Source organism: Aquila chrysaetos, chromosome 24, assembly GCF_900496995.4.
Source record: "Aquila chrysaetos chrysaetos chromosome 24, bAquChr1.4, whole genome shotgun sequence".
NCBI lineage: Eukaryota > Metazoa > Chordata > Aves > Accipitriformes > Accipitridae > Aquila > Aquila chrysaetos.
Window position 1 is genome coordinate 17588010 of NC_044027.1, and position 22488 is coordinate 17610497.

Genomic DNA, 22488 nt, shown 5'->3' on the forward strand with positions numbered 1-22488 from the left:
CAATATCTTTCTTTGGGGAACAGAACCCTGCATGCATCTGGAAGATTTAACAGGTCTAAATAAAACTGCTGTGCTGTACAGCTTTTTTTCAGGACCTGGGAAGGAATTACAGTTTTCAAGGGCTTTTGCAATCCTTCTTTCCACTGAATCTGGTCCTAAGGCAACAAAACTCCTCTGTTCAGAGGGTGGGACTCAGTGAGGAACCATTATTTCCTCTCCAAAGTAGAAGCACAAAAGGTTATTACAATTTCCAGATAACCTGTAATAGCGACTCTCAGCCAGGAATATTATTCATACCTGAAATAAGGAGGATCATCTGAGAGTGAAGAGTTGCTTTGCTGACTGTGGTTGTCTTTTTTAAAACCTCTTGGAGCACAGAGACCCGGGAAAAGCTCTGAGTAACAAGCTTCTCTGAATAATTTAGTTGTATGCATGCATGCCTGAAACAGCCACAACTGCAAGGCAAAGCAACCCTCTCTGGGGCTTACATTCACACCCAGAGCTATGCTGCCCAGGCTAGCCAGTGGTGTGGTGGGCAAGATGCCCGTTGGGCAGTAAAGCTGGATGCAAACCCCTTCCCAGAACCTGGGTAGTAACACAGCAATAGTGCTCTTAGCTTTCGTTCCCTGCCCCAGGATAAGGCCCTCATGCCCACCCCTCTTCTTTTGGTACAGCATGAAAACACACATCAAGACCTTAACAGTTTTCACAAGTTACATTCCTTTATGTTTGGGCGCACACAGCAGTTGAAGATTTGTGCATATTTATATATCCTGTGTCTCTGATGTCCCTGAATTTCCTTTTCATTAATACCCCTCTTGGCCTCAGAAGAGACAAACAAAGAGGCAGAACTCATCCGTTTCCTCTAGCTTTCAAGCTTGACTGAAAATGCTTCATTAAATAAGTAGCAAGAGACCCCTAAAATTCCCTTGCCCTCAACTTCATAGCTTGTTTGATGAAATGAAGCCCCATGGCCTGGCACTGGCCTGCTTGGTAGATGGGGGTTTTTTAGGCAGGGCCAGAGGGGACTGTCCTGACTTCTTTGTGCTAATGCCATGTATGCCTTTTATCCAAAAAGCCAGCACCTCCTCTTCAGCTGAAATCTTACTCTCTACCTCAGAGCAGAATGACTGTTTGTACAGAGTGCCTGGGAAGGCTTTTGAACTCGGCAAGTTTTGAGTACAGGCAACTGATGCATGTTGTAACAGCGTTCTCCCTCATGCCAACCTCCTCCTCTGCCCTGGCATTGCTCTCCCTGGATGCAGCTTGCTGAGGGGAGACTGGCCCAGCTTGCCCTGGCACCGCAGCCCCAGTGCTGCTCTGACCCCAGTGCAGGGTGCTCAGGGGCTCTGCAGACACACTCATCTTCCTCCTTTCCTGGAATCAAAACTGGCTGCTGGTATGGTCCGCATTTCAGCTTGGCTTTGCCATAGCCATGAATTCCCTGAGACCCAATCTGACTAATGGGCCTAGAGGGAAAGCTGGAGCTGACAGCTATATCCAAGATGGATGATGTTAGGTAACCAGCTGGGGGGGATGTGAACTGCCTTGGCATTATTAATTGCCTCTCACACGTCCCCCCAGGCATCTCAGTGATGTTTGCAGCAAGCTGGACATGCTTGAGCAACACATGGATTTCTGCTTCCTTTTCATCTCTTGGTAAATTCCCATCGCTTCTCACTGCTTGGGGGCACGTGCTCTCGCTGTTCCTGCGGGACAATTTAACAGCCTGCAAGGTGCCTACTTCAAGAGATCTTCTTAGGACTTCAGCCAAAACCCCAAGAGGGTGATGGGAGTCTCGCTTGTGGTTCATCAGAAATATGCTGGCTTTTTTATGGGCTTGGAAGACTTGAATGGCAGTAACAGGGAGCTTTTCTTGGAGGCATTTTATCAAAGCTTTATTGCTCAGGCAAATACCCCAGAGCTCCTAGTCACAATCAGCTTGTATTTACAATGATGGCAATGGGTTTGTTTAACCACCTTCAATTTCCAGTAGTCAACAGACAAAAACCCAATTTCTCCCGCTGGAAGTCTGGGAAAACCTCCTTTTAGCATTAACTGAAATAACAAGTAATCTTTTGTTATACTTGAAAGCCAGGGGAAAATTACACACTTTCACCTTTGAAGGGGGCTTTATTTCCTTTTTAAATTGTAACTGTTGGTAATGACGTTAATTACAAGCAAGCATGTTTGGGTTTGTTTTTAAAACAGATTGCTAATATTTACACTTTAATTGCATTGTTTAGTCAAGCTTCTGCAAGTGCTTTCCAAACACTCACCATGTAACTGACAGGGTTTATTTCTATTTAACTGACCAACAACTCAGAGAATCAGAGAGAGAAGGAGCAGAAGGAGCTGGCAAAGTGACTCTGTGTCACCAACCACACTGCAAGGTCACAGAGGCTCTGGCAGTAGCACCAGACTGCATCGCCCCTCGCAGTCCCCAAACCAGCTCTTTTGTGACAGGAAGCACATTCTGGTTGTAACCAAAGCTGCAGTCTAACCACATAGGCTTAGGTCTAAACCCATCAATTTCTTAATCAGCTATGAAAGGCAATGCAAAAATATCACCATTTACAGCTCAACTCTGCTAAGTGTTTATCGCAGGATATACAAATTTTTTTTCTACATTTCTTCCACTTGAAGATAAGTCTGTTCTTATCAGTCTAATAGAATATTAAGACAATATTATAGCAACATTCAGCAGAATTTTCTGAAAGTAATAATTCTCATTTGGGGACTGATAACTGGCAAACACTCTCTGCACCATTAATGCTGGGTTTTGAGCAAATAACAGAATACAAGAAAAGTTTCAAAGGTCTGAAAAGAGACTAATAGCGAACCGAAATATTTTAGAAAAGTAGCTGGAATGACCCAAGTAACTTTAGCCTCATGAGTCCAATACTGTTGCCATGCTAATGCAGGACACAGTCAAAAGGGCTGTGGAATGTCAATCCATTGCTCCAGAAAACTGCTTATCAAAGAAGCAATCTTTCTTTTGAGGAGATTATAAATTCAGTTAATAAAGGTAATTCTGCTGACATAATAGACTTAGACTTCCGCAAAGCAGTTGACTTAATCTTGCATGACATTCTTTTAAAAATAGTACTCAACAAAATCAATGTAGCTTATATTAAATGAATGGAAAATTTGCTAACATGCATCTAAAAGTAATTATCTGACGGAGGAATTTCTAATGTGTCCAGAAGGATTTACTCTTGGTACAGTGTTATCCAACATTTTTATGAATGATCTAGACAAGAAGTATAAAGACATTGCTGGTAAAGTTTGTGTTAAAAAATGAAATTTAGAAGAACAGCAACAATTAATTGGAGAGGTGGGATTGGTTTGTTTGGTAGGGTGGGACGCTTTGGGGCTTGCATTCCAGAACAGCCAAACATCACTGCATATACAGTTCTGATTACAAAAACAAGATGAAAATGTACATGCTGAAATGAAGGGGCTGTGAAAAGGCTACCAGGGTGCTGAGAGCTAACAAACCAAGTGCAAGACCACAAAGCAACACTGTAGCAAACACCGTAAATATCAGCTACAGGAGTGATGCAAAATTAGCAGGTCAATTGATTTAGCTCGCTTAAGTGAATTTTAAGGTATGACTTAATCTTAGGTGACAGTTAACTTTATAGACAAGAAAATTTCTGGGAATAGAAAGCTTTCTAGTCTAGTAGAAAGTGGCACATCCACAACTTGCAGCTAGGCAAATTCAGACTGGAAATAAGATGTGATGTTTAAATGTAAGCAATTAAACAGTGGAACAGCTAACTTCTTAGGAACAGAGCGCACCCTGCATTAGCTGATACCTAGAAGAATGGTGTTTAAATATGCTGCAGTTCAAGCACAAGTTCTGGGCCTCATGCAGAATTCACCAAGTGAGAGTGTTTACTCTGCATTATGTCAGAACTCTAATTAGACAATCTGCTCTGTTATCTGTAAAACCACTCTTCTTGTTTTACCTATTGATCAGTTTTATCTACTGATATTTGATATTTTTCCTGGGTTGGCAAATCTCAACATTATGGTTGACATGATAGTGGTGTTTTTAGTGTAACATGTACTGCAGTATTGATCACACTATGTGATTAACAGCCTGTATTGCCTAAGGGATGAAATGAATATTAACGTTTGCTCAAGTTGTCTATTGAGATCAAATATTTGTGTCCTTTGTTGATTGCAGCCTGAAGGCTCCGTTGGCCTCTTGGAAAAGATCAGAGTCCTGATTCTGAGTGAAAGGTTTGGGAGTGGCAAAGCACAGTGTTAGTCTACGTTTACAATGCCATCCCCTCACTTTTCCTTGGAAAAGCAAAGGGAGGGAAGGTAGTGGCTTTGCTCCTCAGAACCATGTGTCTACCTCCAGGCTGCTGCTTTTGACTTTCACTCGAGAGCCGCTAAATGATGTTGTCATAGAAACACAAAAGGGGCATCTGGGAACCTTTCCAGTCTGGGCTACGCACAGGACAGCACGTATCTAGATCTTTACAAATGTAATACCTTTTTACCAGACAGCACAATGTCCACGTTTTCCTACCAAACTCTTGCGTAGTGGTGGCGCTCCTTGCTCACAGTGGCTCAGCCCCTAAATAACCATCATTTCCAGGTGTCCAGGATCTGTTCTTTCTCTCAGTGAAGCAACATGTCCACCAACTTTGCTGCAAGCAAACAGAAATTCCTCACTGTCAGCTTCTCTACTTACATAAGCTGGGATAGCTCTGTTTACTGGCACAGGGCTGCACCACTTTACATCAGCAGAGAATTTAGCCTTCAAACATATGCTATGTTTATTTTCCATTGGAGATGGGTATGCAGCTAGTATCTATTTTCCTTTGCACTTAGCTCCATATAGATTAATTTTGTCAATAATAAGGCAATATTTTTGCTGGTTTACAATATTATCCAAAGAGACGGGGGGGGGGGGGGGGGGGAAGCCCAGACAAACAAATTCTGGTCACAGTCATAAATGGTCTTGGGTTAAATAACTGTGCTGTGTAGCATCCCAGGGGATACCAGCAATGAAACTCTGGCAAATCTGAGAGCAACCTGACTTGACAGAGCATAACAATACAAAAGACAGTCTGTTGTGGTAGCTTACCCTGCTGCTTCTCCATTGACAATATTTTGGATTGGCACTTAGTGGTAAAACATATATAATCAAGGAGAAATCGGGTGAATTTATGAGCAGAGGGTCAATGGCCCCAGGGGCTGTTCTTAGTAAGTGGAATGTATAAAGCTCTTCTGCTCTCATAACCTCTTGTAGTTACCCGTGCTGGGGTCCCAACCAGGGCTGAGCAGATCAGCTCTGATGGAAGACAGATGTTGTGCATCACACATGAGCTGTCATGGTGCATCTGTACACACCACTATGTACTAGCCTGCCCAAGAGTTTCTACCTAGGTAATTAGATAAGCTTCTCACTATGTCATTTGCAAATGCTGCAGGTCTGAGATTAATGGCCTGCAAATCACTGAGTGGAGATAAAGACCTGCAAGGTGGCAGGAGGGATTTTTAAAGGATTTTTAAAACATGCAATAGGGAAGTGGAACTCTGGCTGGCAACATCTGCTGTGTGGGCAGGACTCTGGCAAAGAAACAGGCAGCAGCAGAGGTAGTACACAGGAGGACCCGACTCCCAGATTTTGATTGGACTATTTGGATTTTGAACATATAACTCTTCTTGAAGGAAGAGGCTGAAATCTTGCCATTCTTGGTAGCTTTTTGATGCTTTGTTGAAAGGTTGAAGCAGAACAAAGTAACATTTGAAGAAAAAGCTGTGGAGCACAGTAAAACATGCTTACAGAGTGTACAGAGCTTTGAGTCTTTGCTGCCAAGGTCTCTGCATTCTCCAGCTCAAAAGGAATTTTAGGAATTTTACTTCTTATATTTAATGTCACAAATATACCCAGGTGTGTACTAAACTGCATAATTAAATTCAGTCACACTAAGCCCAGGATACATGGTAAGTCAGGAGATTTTGAGCGTTGTTACTAGATATGACAACAAGGCAAGTTACTTAAAAGCATGCAGTTCTACAGGAGCTAATGACCACACTGGCCATGTGGTGTTTCCATGTGAGTTAGATTTAACCACTGCCCTTAGCTGGGAGCAGGATCAGGCAGGTGTGTGGTGTCTGGTCCAGGGGAAGATTGCGTGGCACTGTCATTCAGGTCTTGGTAATGTATGGTGATGAAGGCAGCACTGAAAAAATAATGTTGTTGCTGTCTCACACCACTCCATATATCACTGTGCTTGAATGTCAATAAATGGGAGAATCTGAAACCAGTAAATCATTCCCCACTCATCTGATCCCTTGTTACAGAAGCACTGTTTGTGGCTTATAGCATACTTTGTCTCACTTACAGGTATAACAAGCTGTGTTGGGGGCCTTTACCAGATGGACTCTTCCCCAGCTCCAAACCAAAAGCACAAACCGGGCAGCATTCCTGAGCTGTGGGGTCTACCATCTGGAGGGTTGTGCAAGCAGGGAATAGACTCTGCTACTTCTGTTTGAGTTTGTTGGGCACAGGTACGGTGCACCCTTGTGCCTACAGCTCTCTTTTGGTGCACAGGGAACATAAGCCTGCTCATTGCATGCCTAGTCCAGCCTCCATGAAAAGCTGCAAGAGTCTTTGCATCAGCTTCTGCAGGTTTTAGGTCAGGCTTTAAGACACCTCATAACTTTGTACTCCTGTAATTCTCCCCACCCTCCTACCCTTCCTTTTTCATTTTACAGTGCATGGAGACAATGTGCAAGGAAATGTGCCATTTTACCTGTAGACTGTTGATTTAAATTGCCTAGTCCCAGCCCGGCACTATAAATCCTCTCATGCAGCTGGAGAGCCCCGTTTACTGTAGCGGGTTTCCATGGCAATCCTGCGCTCTCCCACGTTCAGCTGCACAGTGCAGGCAGCTCCCCCCCTTCTTCACTTCAGATTCCATTCACATAGTCTTCTATTGATAGGAAAAAAACCCAAATGGGCCATGGATACCTATTTCCTCTCTTAACACACTTTCCCCCAATAACTGCATGATAGATATGTATTTTAGCACATAAAGAGAACACTTGCCCTTTTCCAGACATCATTTGGCATGCAGCATAACATCCAGATATTCCGAAGGTCTAGTTCTTTCCCAACACACATTACTCTCGTTATTTCAGAACATCAATAGGAGAATACAAGCTTAACATTTCCTTCTGTTTCTGGCTGTAATCACTGCAAAGGAATTGTATCTCTCTATTGCAGCAGATCCCTCCCTAGGCTTGGGGCAGCCTCACAGTACCCTCCCATCTGCATTTGAGCAGTTCTTTGTATAGCACTCAGTACAACTCAGTAACTGAGTGTATGGCACAGACCTTGGGAAAGTATCTGCTTATTTCTAACAACATGGGAAACAGCATGAGCTGCTAGGATTAAAAAAAAAAGAAAAGAAAGAAGACCAGTGGTACCCACAAAAATTCTGCAGGCAGGGTCAGACTCTTCTCTCTGTATCTCTGAATGTTTTACATGAATATCGCTATTCTACAACGTTACCTGTGGAGGAAGAAAATTGTGCTTTATCTCAGGAACTGTGACAAGGCATCGTTAATGGGGCAGCCCATTTATCTCAGTCTTATTATGCTGCTGATTTGAGAGACGATAAGTACCCTTAAGAATTACTTCAATATGTAGTGGTCAACCCTAAGCTCTTTGCAGGTTCAAATCAAATCCCAATTTATTAAGTGTCTTTATCTTTGTCCTTTTTAACTTCAGCTTGTGTTCTGTCACAGATTTCAGTGGGTGCAGGATTGGCCACTTGGCTGTCAGACTTCAGAGCAGTACACTTTTGGTTTTTTATCAGCTGCCTCTTCCCCACTATATGCTTACTACAAAATTCATATCACATCCAGCTTGCAATCGAAGTCTAGATTTGTGCTTTGATTGTTTGCTAACTGAGAATTGCTGTGAAAAGTAGTTTACAATGTAAATTGCTTAGTAAGGCACTGCAAAAAAAACAACAAACAAGTACCATTTCCTTTCCTTTTAGCTGGACATATTTCCCTAAAGTGGGGGAACTCACAACACTCTCACAAAGCTAGGCACACAGAGAAAACCAGCAAGAGAAATAAAGGAGCGTGTCTGCCAGAGCTGTGAATTATTGCTTATAAGATCCTAGGAGTGTATCTGGTGGGCACAAAAGTACAGCTGCATGATATGCAGCTCTTTCAAAACACAGAGACTTAGGAGGAATTTCTGAATTCAGTACTTCCTGAATTTTGCTAGGCCTTGTGGGTTATTGGTTTAAATATTTCCTAAACAGTGACTGTGCATAACAGTGGAAACTGAAGCCTCTGGGAGGTGAGCCTGCAGCCTGAATGGTGTCAAACAATCCTCCAGACTCCAAAGAGCCTTGTACATGGTTGAGCAATTACCAAGCCCGCTTGCCTTTGCCTTGCAAAAACACCAGAAAACCACGCTGAAACTCAGAGTGCCACAGTGTGGCAGAGCTGGGCCCTTCTTGTCCCACTTCATCATTGTGCATCCAAGTGTAATGGTAGTGGAAGCTGCTGGTTGGGAAAGAGCAGAGACTCGTATCTGGACAATATGCTCTCTGTGGGATAATCCCATGCAATGGGTTAGCAGCATCTCTCTTGGCAGATTCTTAGCTACAAGAAACTTTGCAATATCCTTTCCAGAAAAAGCCTAAAATGACTTTTGTAAAACCTCCACTGAGTACGTGAGAGCCTGTAGTCTAATTTGCTAAAACAAGTAGGTGGTAGTCTGAGTACCTCTGTAAGGGAAATTCAGTGTTTGAGGGCTGATGCATCATAAACGCCATATGAGTGAAAACACGGGGCCTAATTCTGTCTTAGTTCCATGTGACAGGAGCTGTGGAGTGAGCAGGCCAGAACCGTACATGACTGGCTCATTTTGCTCATACAGATCTAAAAAACAAATCCAAATGGATTTGCTCCTGTCTGCCTCGGCTCACACTTGGCTCCCTGACTTGGGACTTTCACACACTGCAGAAGTGGGATTTGGCCCAATGATAGGTTTCACTTCATCTCTCAGCAGATTTGTGGTCTAACACTCCAAGATGTGCAGCATAACATGCTGGCAATCTGTCACTCTCCTGGCTCTCGTCAGCTCCAACAGCTTGCTGAGAAAAAACAGTGCCAAAATAGATGCCAGTCCGACCTGAGGGACTTGGGAAGCATAGCCTGTGCGTAGCCAGAACTCCGCCTGTCACAGCACGTGCTCCTCCATCAACCCAGCAGGCTGGGACCAGCCCTGGGCTTTGCTGGTTCCCGTCGCAGTTTCCCATCTTACCAAATCTTCACTGAAAGTTGCCCTCCTGCTGCTGAGGTTTCACATTACTGTTCTCACCCTTCGGTGGACCAGTTCACTTGGCATGGTGGCTGCCTGTGAACCCGGAGACTGCAGTTAGGGCTCTTATCACTTGCGTACCCTGAATAGCTGTGGCTCCCCTCTTGGATGAGCTCTGCATTCCTAGCACTGAAACCTCTAATCAGGCCAAAATGTTGGCTTGGAACAGCTTGAAATGGGAACTTCGTGACTCCAGTCTGCAGCTCAGGAATTCCTTGTTTGGTTAGACTTAAGAAGCTGAAATGCTGGGGATATCTGAGCACAGACTGCAGTGACATTTATTAGATTAGCAGTCTGAGTCTGTTTCTTCAAGGGAACTTCTCTAGAGACCACAGGGACCCATATACATGAAAGGATGTGGTGTCGGTGTCTTGCTTCACCATCTGAATACTTTCCAGTAATAACGAACACTTACAATACTGACATTGCTGCTTAAAGCAAATCTGTAGAATTATAAAGCATGAACAAATAATTGAGGACATAAACCAGAAAAAAAAAGCCAGATTGAATATAAGCCAAAATGCTGATGAGACAGTACATCAGTCTCTGCTTTATAGTGAGGTGGGACCCAGAAGAGGATACAGAGCCTCTTCTCAGGGGACTTACTGAAATTCAACCCATGACAGCAGTGATTGCCACTGCTGTAGGGTAACAAGAAATGTGCTTTATCTCTATTTGTTTGTCTGTCTTGTATTCACACACCTTCCACGAATAGCTGAGGCAATGGCAAGTATAGCCTTGGGACCTGCAGAACTTCAGCATATATGAGAGGATATTTGTGGGAAGCAAATTTACAATTCAGAAATGGAAAAATTTCACAGGAAACCAATGTCTAAGGACCATCCAACCAAGGAAGAGAAGCAGCATTGAATTATCAGCCTAGTCTTGGCCATTATATGTTGATTGTAGTAGTTTTGGTTGTAACCACAGATCCAGGAATTAGCTGTGAGTAACTCTGGGGCAAAGAGTTGCAGAAACCAAGTCTCCCAAAGCAATGCATGGGCAACATGCAAACAGAAGGCAAATTCGCCAACTGAGATACACCTTAAGGGATGCTTAGCCTTCTGCAGCCATAATCTCGGGAGGGTTTAAGAAATGCCCTGGCAGGCCTCAGTCCAGGATGTCACTGCCCATTGAAGCCCATCAGAAAGATGATCTGTGAAAAGTATGAGAACGAAGAGGAGAGTGAATCACTGCTATAGCAAAAGTTTTTCTGCTGCTACCCATTCCAGGTTGTCTTTGACCAAGGTGGCAGCTGCCATTCTCCTGGGCTGTCCAGGCAGAAACTGGGGCCCAGAGCCTCCCAGCACTGAGAGTGCTTCATCTCCTGTCTGCGAGCTCAGTTTGCCCTCTGCTGTTTGCTGAATAAACTGTTCCCTCTGGTTAATCCAAAATGGGAGGGTAAGAACAGCAGGACTTGAACAACCAGAATGGTTACCCCCAGATTTCAAATACTTAAACTTAAAAACTGTGACACTTAAAAAAAGTGACAAAGGGGGGGAAAGCCTTATCTGAGACTTTAGCATACACTGACTTTATATTCTCAAACTTTTCTTTACAATCACAAAGACCAGAAACCCTTTTTTTCATTTCCCCCTAAATAAAAGGCAATATTCAGAATTAAACCCCCTTCTCTCTTGAGACCAGGGATTCAGGTGTGACAGAGAGTGCTTCTGAGAGCAGGATCAAAGGCTGATGAACCCACAGAGGAAGGTGTGAGGAGAGGTGCCCTAGGATGACAAGAGGTGCTCTGCAACGAGGAAAGGTGCCCTGTGATGAGGACTCAGATAGGTCTGGTTTCTCCCCCTGCTCTGGCACCATATTCTCTCCCCATCCCAGAATTGCAGAGCTGCTTCCACCTGGGCCCCAGGTTGGTTGCCCTGCTCCTCTGCTGCCCTGCCCTCTCCTCAGCAGCCATCCAGCCCTGGGAGCGGTCATCGCCAGGATGCCGGACGCCCTGGAAAGGACGCAAGGGCTTGTCAAGAAAGCTGCTGGCATCTTGCCACATGTTTGCAAGCTGAGATCAGCCTTCAGGCTCCTTTTGCTGCTGTTTGTTTTCTGCTCTGTTCCTAACAGCCTCTCCCTGTGCTGTCGCTACTGTCGCCCTGCACAGAGGGGCTCAAACAAAGGTGTGGCGACGGTTGATGGCAGGCTGGGCTGGTGGGACTCCTCTGGACGTCGTCCCACGCCTCCCAGCACTCATGGGCAGGGCAGGGACTGACCTGGTGCTTGTCTCGGAGGAACTTCTGCATTCCCAGCTGGTGCCGGGGAGCTGGTTCCTGTGGATGGCTCAGCCCAGGGAAGGAGCAGCAAATGGGATGTTCAGTGCTGACATCTTTCTTATACCTCCCTTTGGAAGTAGCTTCTGGGATTAGCCACTGCAGAAAGACTGCAGCCCTCTCACAGATCATCTCTAAAGTGCTTCTCTACATGCTTTTGCACAGCTCCTAAGTGGAAACTTTGTTCCATGCATGGATAAGGCTTCGAAAGGTAAGTGTTCATCAGGCAGTAACGGGGACATGATCATACAGTCATTACCTCAAGTGAGTGCACTAGACTCCCGAGCTCCCAGGGCAGTTCTTCAAGGTGTATTGGTCCAGAGCAGGACATTTACCAAGTGTGTCATATCCCTGTCTCTCCCCAAGACTCCTTCACAAGGCTGAGGAAATTAATAACAACAGGTAACATTTGCAAACACCACAGAAATGTAAATGATGAGGGTCTTTATGGGCAGTCAGCAATTATAGATGAGAAAAAACATATATAGGCATAAAAATTGACCTAGGCTTCTCAAAGGGCAGCAATGACTAGTCCTTTTGCATGGTTATTTCAGACATGGCTATCCAGTAAGCAGAGCTCTAGCACAGCTGGAAGATGGATAACAGTTTCGCATCTGGAGAATCAGATCGTCTAGCTGGTACGTGGCTAATGAGATTCCATTTTCCTCTGTACAGTCATAGCAGAGACTTGAATAACTTTATTTTAAACCAAGGATTTATTGCTTATTGAAAGACTTTAGTGCTTAGTTTAATCTGGATTGCATGACTTCAAACACAATGGAGCAAATATTTTGAAGTTTGGAGAGTGCTGGACAGTTTTGTAACTGTGCTTGTAGCTCCTACAGCAACACCAAAACTCCCCATTTCATGCTGCTTTCTAACAAAAACCTGCTCTATGAATCTTCCTCAGCCTGAAGTCGTCAAGACTCAGTTACTGTTGGATGTATGCAAAAAGTTCACACTAGGAGCTTCTCTATATCTGATGTGTTGCTTTGTTTTTTCTGTAAAAAGACATGAGCCATTCTTACTCTCACAAATAATCCTGTATGGGTCTTTTTTTGTAAGTAACCACTACCAAATAGGACTGAATTGGGAAATTCAGCTCAGTCTTTCTTAAATACATGCAAAACCACCAGCTAATATCAGTGAGGATTTTGCTGAATAAGCACTAACATAGCTTAAAGAGCATTAGCTCTGACAGAACTAAGAACACACTGACAGCAAGCTGTATATAAAAGCAGTCCAGACACAAGTTTTCAGGAGCAGTTCTGTGTTTCAGCCACCAGCTCTATAATTTGTTCTGGCTTGGGGATGAGGGGAAATTGTCTATATGCGTGAAGAGATGCTAAAACGTGTCTTTCATCTCTTGCTTCCACAGATGTGGCCTTGGCTTGGAAGAGTCTTCAGAAAGCCAAAGCAGTGGTACGTGCGGTTCGGGGAACACTTGCTGTCACATACTTTTATCACTTCCTGTCAGCTACCTGTGCATCACCTCCACAGAGTTTTCTTTCACGGAAACAGTGTTACTGAAAGCAATGTAAACGTGCCATTTTGTTTGTTCTTTTGCAATGAACATATAACCCCTTTAATCATTTGCTAAATGACAAAAAGAGGATAAGGAGAAAAGCAAGAAATCTTAACAAATTTCACAACACTCTTCAAAATTAATGACAAGAACAGATAAAGGTTTGCCTTGCTTGTGATTGAAGCCCTGAGCAGAATAATAGCTGACACACACTGAGCTGGGACACCCTCTGAATTCTCCCTGTCTTATTGTCCTCTTAGTAGGAAACATAATAATGCTTATGCCAGGCACAGCAGCTGCAATTGTAATAGTGAAATTGCTTGGATGAATATATAATATCCAAATGCATGCAGTGTTGCTTGCGCAGTCAAGATGTGACACTAGTATCACACTGTTGAAGTTGCTATTGGCTGGGGTTATTCCCAGCTTATGCTGTTTTTAAAAACATCAGAGCAGCTCTGGTAAAAATCTGAGGCACACATACATGCAAAGTGTAAATAATGGAGAGAGGTGATTTCATCTCTTATCTTCCCAGTCAACTGCATTCTTTCCAACTGTAGGAAATACCACATGGAACATGCTCAGACATGCCAGTATTTACAGAGTAACTAGGAGCTGCAAAATTAATCAGAGAAACAGTGTATGCCAGCAAAAGGCTACCACAGAAAAAAAACCATATGTCTCCCTTCAAAAGAAAAATCTGCCTTTTCACAGCTACAAAGGATTGAAAACAAATTTTATCATCAAACGTGGAGTTGTGCCAAATCACAGGCAGCCAGAAGAAAGCTTTGGCATGAAAAAAGCTTTGGTGAGTTCTGAGCTACTGGGAAACTGCTGAGACAGGGGGACTGCTTTGGTGCTGGAGGGAAGGGAAGGTGACAAGAGATAGTGAAAGGCTCTCTTTATTGATGAAAATCAATCAGCTTTCTACTAATGTTCCCAGAAGAATATCACAATGCACAAGGAGTCACACCTTGCTGGAGAGAGCTCAGGCAAAAGATGCAGCATTAATACCCAGCAGCTACAGAAAAGTAAAAGCTACTTGTGCTTGTCCTCTGAAGTTTTTTTTCCTAGACATAACTGAAGTGATGTAAATACAGCATTTTGTTTGTTTACTTTGCAGGAAATACATAATGTGTTTAAAATCATCTCTAAAAGACAAAATGGGATAAGAAAAAAGCAGGAAATTTAACCAAATTCCAGAAGACTCTTAAAAACTAATAACAAGAACAGACTTCACTTGTTATTTTTGCATCTGCTAGGTATTTGGTTTTGAGATGGCTTATTGGCTGGGAACAGTTTAAGCTGCCAGCCTTTAATATTTATGGATGCTATTTCCTCCCTAAGCAGTAGGGCTTTGCACCATGCTCATGGAGATGGCTCACTGCCTGGGCCCCAGTCTCAGTAACAAGGATAGCAAGAGAGGTGTGTTGAGCAGATCTGTTAAAAGCTTTTCTGGAGCTTGTGGTTTTGCATGTGAATCTTTTTTCTTGCTCCCAAGCCATTTGAACAAGGGAAGGAAAGAGGAGATGAATGTTTCTCACTGGGTTTAAATGACGGGGCATGATGTGACCTGGTGGAGCACACTTTAACACCATATACTGTGGTACTCAAGTAGCTGGGACACAGGGTACTAAAGGTAACATGGGTTTCTGTGCAAGCTAGTAACCAAATACTCAGTCTGCCCTGCAGACCAGGGTGGCATGGAGACAGTGTACACAGAGATTTTTACACCAAAGAACAAACTCTCACTTTTCCATCCCAGAACTGCAATGCTGGCAGGCTCATTACCAAGTACAAATGAAATCGTACCCAGGTATCCAAAGGGCCAGATTAGGTTGGGGAATAGTCCCCAGTAAAAGGAACTGTTTTAATTTAAAGGTTAAGGAACATTTTTGACATTTTGACATTGACATAATTTTGCTATGGTGTAGATGGCAAGAAGAACAAAGATGAAACAGCCTCAAATGAGAAAAAGAGCAATGAGATTCCTCCAGCCTGCAGGTAAATAATAACCTTAACGTACAGCATTTGGTGGATGAAAAGACGAAGGCACACGTGAAGGGGTTTAACATTCTGGGATGTAGGACTTCAGAAAAAGTTTAGCACCTTACTATTTATTAGAAAAAAAGAAAAAGTCACCAAACAATTTCACCCTTGGAAATGCTGACCAACAAGACAGTGGAAAAGCCAATGCCCTGACATGAATTCTCTGTGTTAGTCTATCTGCCCATTCTTGTAATAACTCTTGTCAGACCACTGTTTGCTTTGCACTTCCCCAAATATTATCTTCATTTGCCAAACTGTTGGTAACTGGGAAAATGCTGATCCTTTGGAGACACTGAGATCACCATCGGAGCATGTTGCAGAAATTCAGCTGTCATTCATATTAGCAGTATATTGAACAATTTCATAATACACCCCTACATATTCAGTCTTGTTTTTCTTTTTCTTAAGAAAGGGAAACTGTGCTGCTCTCTCCTCTGCTTGGTCACAGACCTGTTTCCTCGAGAGCCCTGCTGTGAGCTCTGACCCATCCAGAATGATCCCTCTGTTCCCCAGGGAGGACTCACACTCATCACCTTGCAGCCCTGCCAGGAGGGAGGCTGCAGATGGCAAAGGCACACTTGGGACACAATCACCTGCAAAGAGCCTGTACCGACCAAGAGGGGACAATTTCAGGGAGCAGGCAGATTCAAGAGGTCACACAGTACAAAAGGAAAAATCTCCCTGCTCTCTGCATCACCCACCTCACTCCCCTGCAGGGAGCAGTCCATTCTCAGCTGTCCCACCTGGCAGCAGGAGCAACACTCCTGTGCCCACGGCTGTCTTGCTTCCTACATGCCACCTTTCATCAGCCAGCAAGCCCAGTGATCAGGAACTGGAAGAGTTGGGGAAAAAAACACCTCAAAATAAATTAGAGCAACTCAAGAAGAGAATCCAGGAGCAGAAGCAAAAGCAGCAAGTAGCATCTCAGGAGCAGAAGTGCCTGATTTCTGCCTACGCTAAAGAGCCACTGCAAAAAAGACCCCTGAAGAGAAAGGTGTGCAAAGTGGCGTCTGCTCCTCCTCCTCCAGTTTACAGAGGTCAGTAGTAGTCTGGCATCTATGGAGAAACTGTGTATTACCTAGCAGTGCTTTGGCACAGCTGAATAACTAACCACACAGCTACCACCCCACACTTTGGTATATGTGGGGCAGCAACCATGTTCATGTGATAAATTCATTTACTTCTGCAGCCCTTGGGGGAGCTATAAACATCCCTGTGCTATACATATCAACCTGCTTACTAAGTTCACTTCTCCACTGGATTTACTCCCCAGCATGCACAAATTTATAAATTTCTTTCCACAAAATAGTAAAGAATTTGCTGCAAATATATTATTTTCTCCCCTTTCCTCCCACATTCTTCCTTTTGCCACATATAAAGCATGAAATGGAAAACAGCAGCACAGTACTGTGGAGAGGCACCACAGGTATTTAAAGCAGGAATTGTGTAGTTCAGAGGCATTACAGGGGATTTAACAGTTCATTCAGTGGAACTAGTGTGGATCTGAAAGCAAATATTATTAGACTTCCTTATCCTGCTTTGCTGCTAAATTTGGGCCTGAAGAACCATTCATCTACAGCTGTCACTTTAGTTTAGTGTGATTTAAGATCTCAGATTGGTGTGAGTAATGCATGGACTCAAGAGCAAGGACTGCCTACGGCTAGCCCAGTTAGCCTGCCCGCTTGGCAATCTTTTCAGCCAACGGGGGATTACTGAGGGTATATTAGACTAGAGAAGACGAGCTGAAAAGCTGTACATAATAAATCTTATTGCTATAATGGCATTAGTGTTAATTCATTGGGCACTATGATCCCTGTCACACACCACAAGCTTCCACGGGCGTTTCCCTTAGATTTGCTCCAAATCACCTTTTACAGCGATGTATGGATGTATTTTATGGTGCTTACCTTGGGTCTGTGGGAGCACACATCTGTGCTGCCGTCTCCTCCTTTCAGCTGAATCAGGCAGTGCTTTCTGTCATCACTGCACAGCGTTACCCCTCCTAATACCCAGAAGCCAAAGCCACAATCCCTGCCGAGCCTCTTTTGAACATTCTCAGGGGGAAGGCTAGTTTAGTTTGTTTTTAACCCGGATCATTTTATGTAACTGAGATAGGGAACTACCAGACAAACAGTTCAACTTGCAGAACAGAGGCAGAACAGAGGCTGAAGATTAACAGCTCCAGATGCTCGGTTCAGATGCAGGTTGTTCAGTTTGTCTGACTGTACTCTACCACTGAAAAAAGTGTGTCACAGCTGCTTTGCCAGATACTACCTCTGTCAGATACCTGCAGTCTGGCCTAGGAAGCCTGCTTCTGCTTTTCACACGTACAGGTGCTCAGTGCTATTGGATACCAGCATTTGCACTGCTCCTTATAGCCTAACAGGTTTAAAGTATCTGTTTTTCTAGGTTTTAGTGCTGTGAACCTGAGGTCTGTTCTCTCCTTGCCTGATGAAGTTCACAGAATACCAGGCAGAGAAGACTTTACCATCCCTGGACAAGGGAGGGGTTATAACCCCCCCCCCCAAGATCCCAGGTTAGCAATACTCTATCATAACAGTTTGTTACAGGCAACTTGCCCAAGCATGCAGTGTTTGTGTACTCTGCAGAGGAAGGTTAGTCTGGATCTCCAGAGAGATGCCAAGGGTAAAGGTGTCCCATTGCACCCACTGGATGTGCCAGTTAGGTTAGGGCTGTTTGCATGGTACGCTGTTGTACGGGTAGATGGTGTCACGGACGTAACCTCAGGGATCCAAGCCAATGTTTGCTTTGCTGGGACATTTCCAGTGCCACCAGAAAATGTGTCCTGCTTGTTCAGTGACCAGTGTCATTAAAGACACTCCCACTTTTGCATTCCAACTGAATGGGGCTGGGTTTGGTTTGTTGTTGACAGCAGTCATGGCTGAAGTTTTATTTTAACTGCACACTAAAACTTTTCTGTGGGTTTTTTCCTCCTGATTAAAGACCAAAGAGAGAGAAGATCAGCACAGAGAATTCAAACACAAAGCCAGAGACAGCCTTCACCCAAGTCCTTTGTTCTGGAGAGAGCAGCAACAGGTAAAGGTAAGGATGAAAATCATGAGAAATTACACAGACCAATGGACAAAACTGCTGGAGGTCAGTGGCATCTGGGCACTCACCTGCCAAAATCTTTAGCTGGTTATTAAAACAATACCAAATCCTAGGATTCCACAGTCAAGGACCAGAGCCCAGTTATACCAAGCAGGTAACAAAGAAAACCACTGAAGGAACAGACAAAAATCAGTATTTGTTCAAGGAGGCAGAAGATGACCACCAGCAGTACAAGGACACAAGGCTTAATTTCTGGGTTAGCTGCTGGTGAATCATGCTGAGGCCCCCAGGTTGGGGTATCAGACTGGCCACTTTCTGTCACTGGATTTTTGGGTAAAGCTTGGCAAGTCACTGCCATACACCCCCCCACTGCCGGGCACTCCATGTGCAAAGGATTTGCTGGATGCTTCGTGCCTGTGCCCACAGGCATTACCCAAGAACCCACCTTTGTCCAAGAACCCACCTTTGTTACCTTTGACAATTTGTCACACCATTGCCTGCAGCAGTTGAATTCCAGACCTGCCAGGATTAAAAATCATCAGAAATGAAAAATAAGCCATATGGCCTAGGTGGGAAGAGCTGTCTGTCACCTGTTCAGTTCTGTGTTCCCTAATGAATTAAGAGTGCCACCAGAAGGCAGGGATTTCCTGGCCGCAAAATGGGGACCAAATCAAACTAGTGAAAAGTCAGATGAATTATCCACAACCTTACTACAAAGTCAACAGCAGGAACAGGAGTCCCAGTCACTAGTTCTCAGTTTTCTTTGACCCGTATGTCTAAGTGCACATTTGAATTACTGGAGTAATTTTGCCCATTTAGTGCTATTACTTTGCCTAGGAAATGGTTGTATTCAGACTTTGTGGGGAACAGGGCAGATAGTGGAAGTGCTACCTGTGCTGCTCACTCAAAGCAGTTGTATTTTACACTAGCCAAGGTACTAGGTATGTAACTTGTGTGAAACAGAAAGAAAAAAATCCAAGCTATCTAATACCATGCAGATGAAATTATGAGCATAGTGGCATCGTGTGCTCTACTACCTAAGTGCTATTTAAAATGCATGAAATATATAATAATTTCATTCTCCCTCCTTTTTTTTTTTTTTGTTTTAATGGATTGTTTGAAAAATGGCTTGATCTTCCTCTGAGAGTGGGTCATAATAAGACCATGCCACATGAAGCATTCATCATTGTAACTGCCAGTGTCATGGTATCTTTATTGGCTATTAGTTTCTGTCAGTGAAAGAGCCAAGGCAGGGCTATGAAGAGATGAATGAGGGGCAGGGGTCAGAGCTAGAGTACTCAGGAATTTGATGAATTATAAATTTGCTGTAGTTAACAAAAAATTAAGTCACAACAGCTATAAAATATTCATCTGTTCATAGGTAGAAAAAAACCACGAGAATATTTATATCAAAAGATTTTCTTCTAGCAACTGTTTTCATCAGAAATGCAGGCTGCTCTTGAACTTTAGCATAATAGTTTCTGTAGTTAATAAACACTGTGTAGATAAAAAAGATTTAATTGAAATCAGACAACATGGTGAAGTAAAGGTTGTTAGATCTACATATTACTTTGTCAGTTGCATTCAGCAAACCTAAGACAGCATACCAAATAAATGCATCCTGCATTTTTAATACTGCTAAACTAGAAAACAAAGTAATACAGCAAGGTGTTTCATTAAAGACACTGATGGATCTTAGCCCTCCTAAGCCCAACAGATTCTGGCAATGCCATCCATGGTTCCTCCTGTCAGACACTGAACAAACTGCATAGATCTAGTGAATAATTCCTCCGAAGACTTCCCAAGTAAATCCACATGATTATAGGAAGTGGCTTCAGCCCCACAGAGAGCGAAGCTCTTCCTTGTCTGAAAAACATCATTCCCTTGTGACACGGCCTAAACTGCATGATTAAGATGCGCCTCCAGAGCATCTCAGAGTCTGCTGCAAATTCAGCTGATGTAAGTGGCTGTGACTCTATCAGTGGCGATGGTACAGAGCCCAGGACTGTTAGCTGAGAAGATGTTGCCTTATAGCTGTTGTTCACAAAGCAAAGGGGAATCTCAGGACAACCCCATTAACCAGTCAGTCTCTGAAAGTGCTTCGTGTCCAACAGATGATTCTCAGAGGTGCTGCACACAGTCAGCTCAGCACATAGACAAGTTTACTGAACAGAAGCTGGAAAAGCCTGACACAGTCAGTTGACTGAACCACATCTTTGAACTGAGGCTGATACTGACTTAAGAGTAAAATCTTTTCTTTAAGAAAAAGCTTTAATTTTTTCATTGGGGGAGAATTTGGTGGGGACGATTTCCATGCAAAAACCAAGTAAGTACTTGTTTAGTCACCTTCTGCTGGAGAAGTGGTTGCAATAAATACATAATTATGCCAGTGCAAGTATTGGCATCCTGTGAATGCAATCTGAAATTATGAAGTAAAACAGTGATAAATGTTGTCTATTATGTGACACCACCTATTAAGCAAGAATAATTTGTTTGTGCTGCATACTGCATCGTTTATTTTTGCATTATACATTGTCCCTCGTCCTGTATCGTTCATTGATTCTTTCACACTGCATCCTGCTGATTCTTACCAGTTTAAAAATGAATTATTTTACTCTAGTGAGTTTGAAGTAATCACAAGGAAAATAATATTTTCACTATCCCCCTCCCTCCAGGTCTCAAATCTGTTGGCACCCAGCAAGTACCAGCTGTCTGCAGCTGCTATCATAGAAGGATGCTCTCAGATGCTCTCAGGTCGATGTCCCGACCTCTTCTTAGTGTTCTTGAGGACTCTGGGAGTCAAGGGTTTCTCAGTAAAACTTGTAAGAACCGTGTGAACATGCTACAAGTGTTAAATTATATAAATGCTAATGGTAATGCCTTAGGAAATCACTTAACCTTCATTTGTTGCCCTCATCTGATTCATGAACCGGCTCTCTGTCAGTTGGTGAATAGACCCTAGCAGAGTTACAGCCTCCAAAGTTCGAGTGCTTTAAAACCTTTTTGTTATCAAAGTAGCATCAACTTTTTTTTTAAACCTGCTCTGACTGAAACTTTTTAGATCTACCCACACCTTGAGTCTGATTCCTGGAAAACACCATCAAAAAGATTTATAATACAGTTACAACTTTCTTTCAAAGAACATGTGAGGGTTTAATAATTAAATACAAATCCTCTGTTTCAGGTGTGAAGGTACCTGGTGCTTCTGCATGGAGAGAAGGTCAGAAGTTAGCTAGAAAGTTGCTTGGTCCACTCCCTACATTTCCAAATCTGAGGAGCACAGCTGAAGAGCAGACCACAGCAAATGGCTTTGGTACAGTTGCCTCTCTACAACACTAGTAGTTCTGGCACACAAACAAAAAAGTGGTTTATTAAAACTAGTTGAAACAAGACGTTTCAAGGGCCTATCTTTAATGACTTTGCAATAGCTCACTTGTCAGGTTAACAACCCCCCAGAACAATTACTAAAGCTGTTGTCCATGGTCAGCTGGCACATTGAATCCATTGTGGTTTTGAAGAGACAATGCAAATGTACTGTGTCCTTAAAATAAGACTTGTCTGGATCATATCACAGGTTATGTCTCCCCAGCAGAGATACAGCATCAGCTCCATATCCCACACATACTAGCATACTCTGCTTTTTAGCTGTGTCGGTTTGCCAGACGCAGCTGTAGAGCTTCCTGGGGTCTACCAACAGCTGAGGCTGGCCACTGAGTTCTCACTGTGCTACACTGACAAGCATAAGAGGTTTATGAGATAAATGGTTTCACTGCCCATGTATATTAAATTCTATTTGTATTGAAGGGCCACAAAGTACACATAATTTGTATAACTGGCCACTGCAACTTCAAATTTCACCCTTACAGATTTATCTTCTTCCTAGAACATTGCAGATTTTACAACAGACGTACAAGCCTGGGCTACACATGCAAATAGTCCTCAGACCTATAGTAGGAAGCATGTTTTGAGATCACATGATAGATACAGGAATTGGTACATCTCTGAAGTAATAACACCACTGTTGTTTCCAAATGCTTTCCACAGAACCTGGTAAAGGATTTGAATTCAAAAGCTGTGTGGTTACCCCCAGCAACACTATTGAAAGGGGCAGCAATGCACCAACCAAGGATACAAAACAAATACTCAGGAATTTACACTTGCAAAGCCAGTATCATGATGAACACAGA

General features: G+C 43.4%; 1 protein-coding gene across 1 annotated transcript; it reads left to right on the plus strand.

Annotated features, from left to right (window-relative positions):
• Positions 1-11521: 11521 nt before the first annotated feature.
• Positions 11522-22442, plus strand: LOC115335232. Its single transcript, XM_030000621.1, has 10 exons — positions 11522-11866; positions 12210-12293; positions 13034-13077; positions 13895-13988; positions 15115-15184; positions 15638-16266; positions 17639-17765; positions 18194-18292; positions 21486-21614; positions 22346-22442. Exons 2-8 carry the CDS (start codon positions 12251-12253, stop codon positions 18288-18290), a joined length of 1104 nt encoding a protein of 367 aa, XP_029856481.1. The 5' UTR covers positions 11522-11866; positions 12210-12250; the 3' UTR covers positions 18291-18292; positions 21486-21614; positions 22346-22442.
• The last annotated feature ends 46 nt before the right edge of the window (positions 22443-22488 follow it).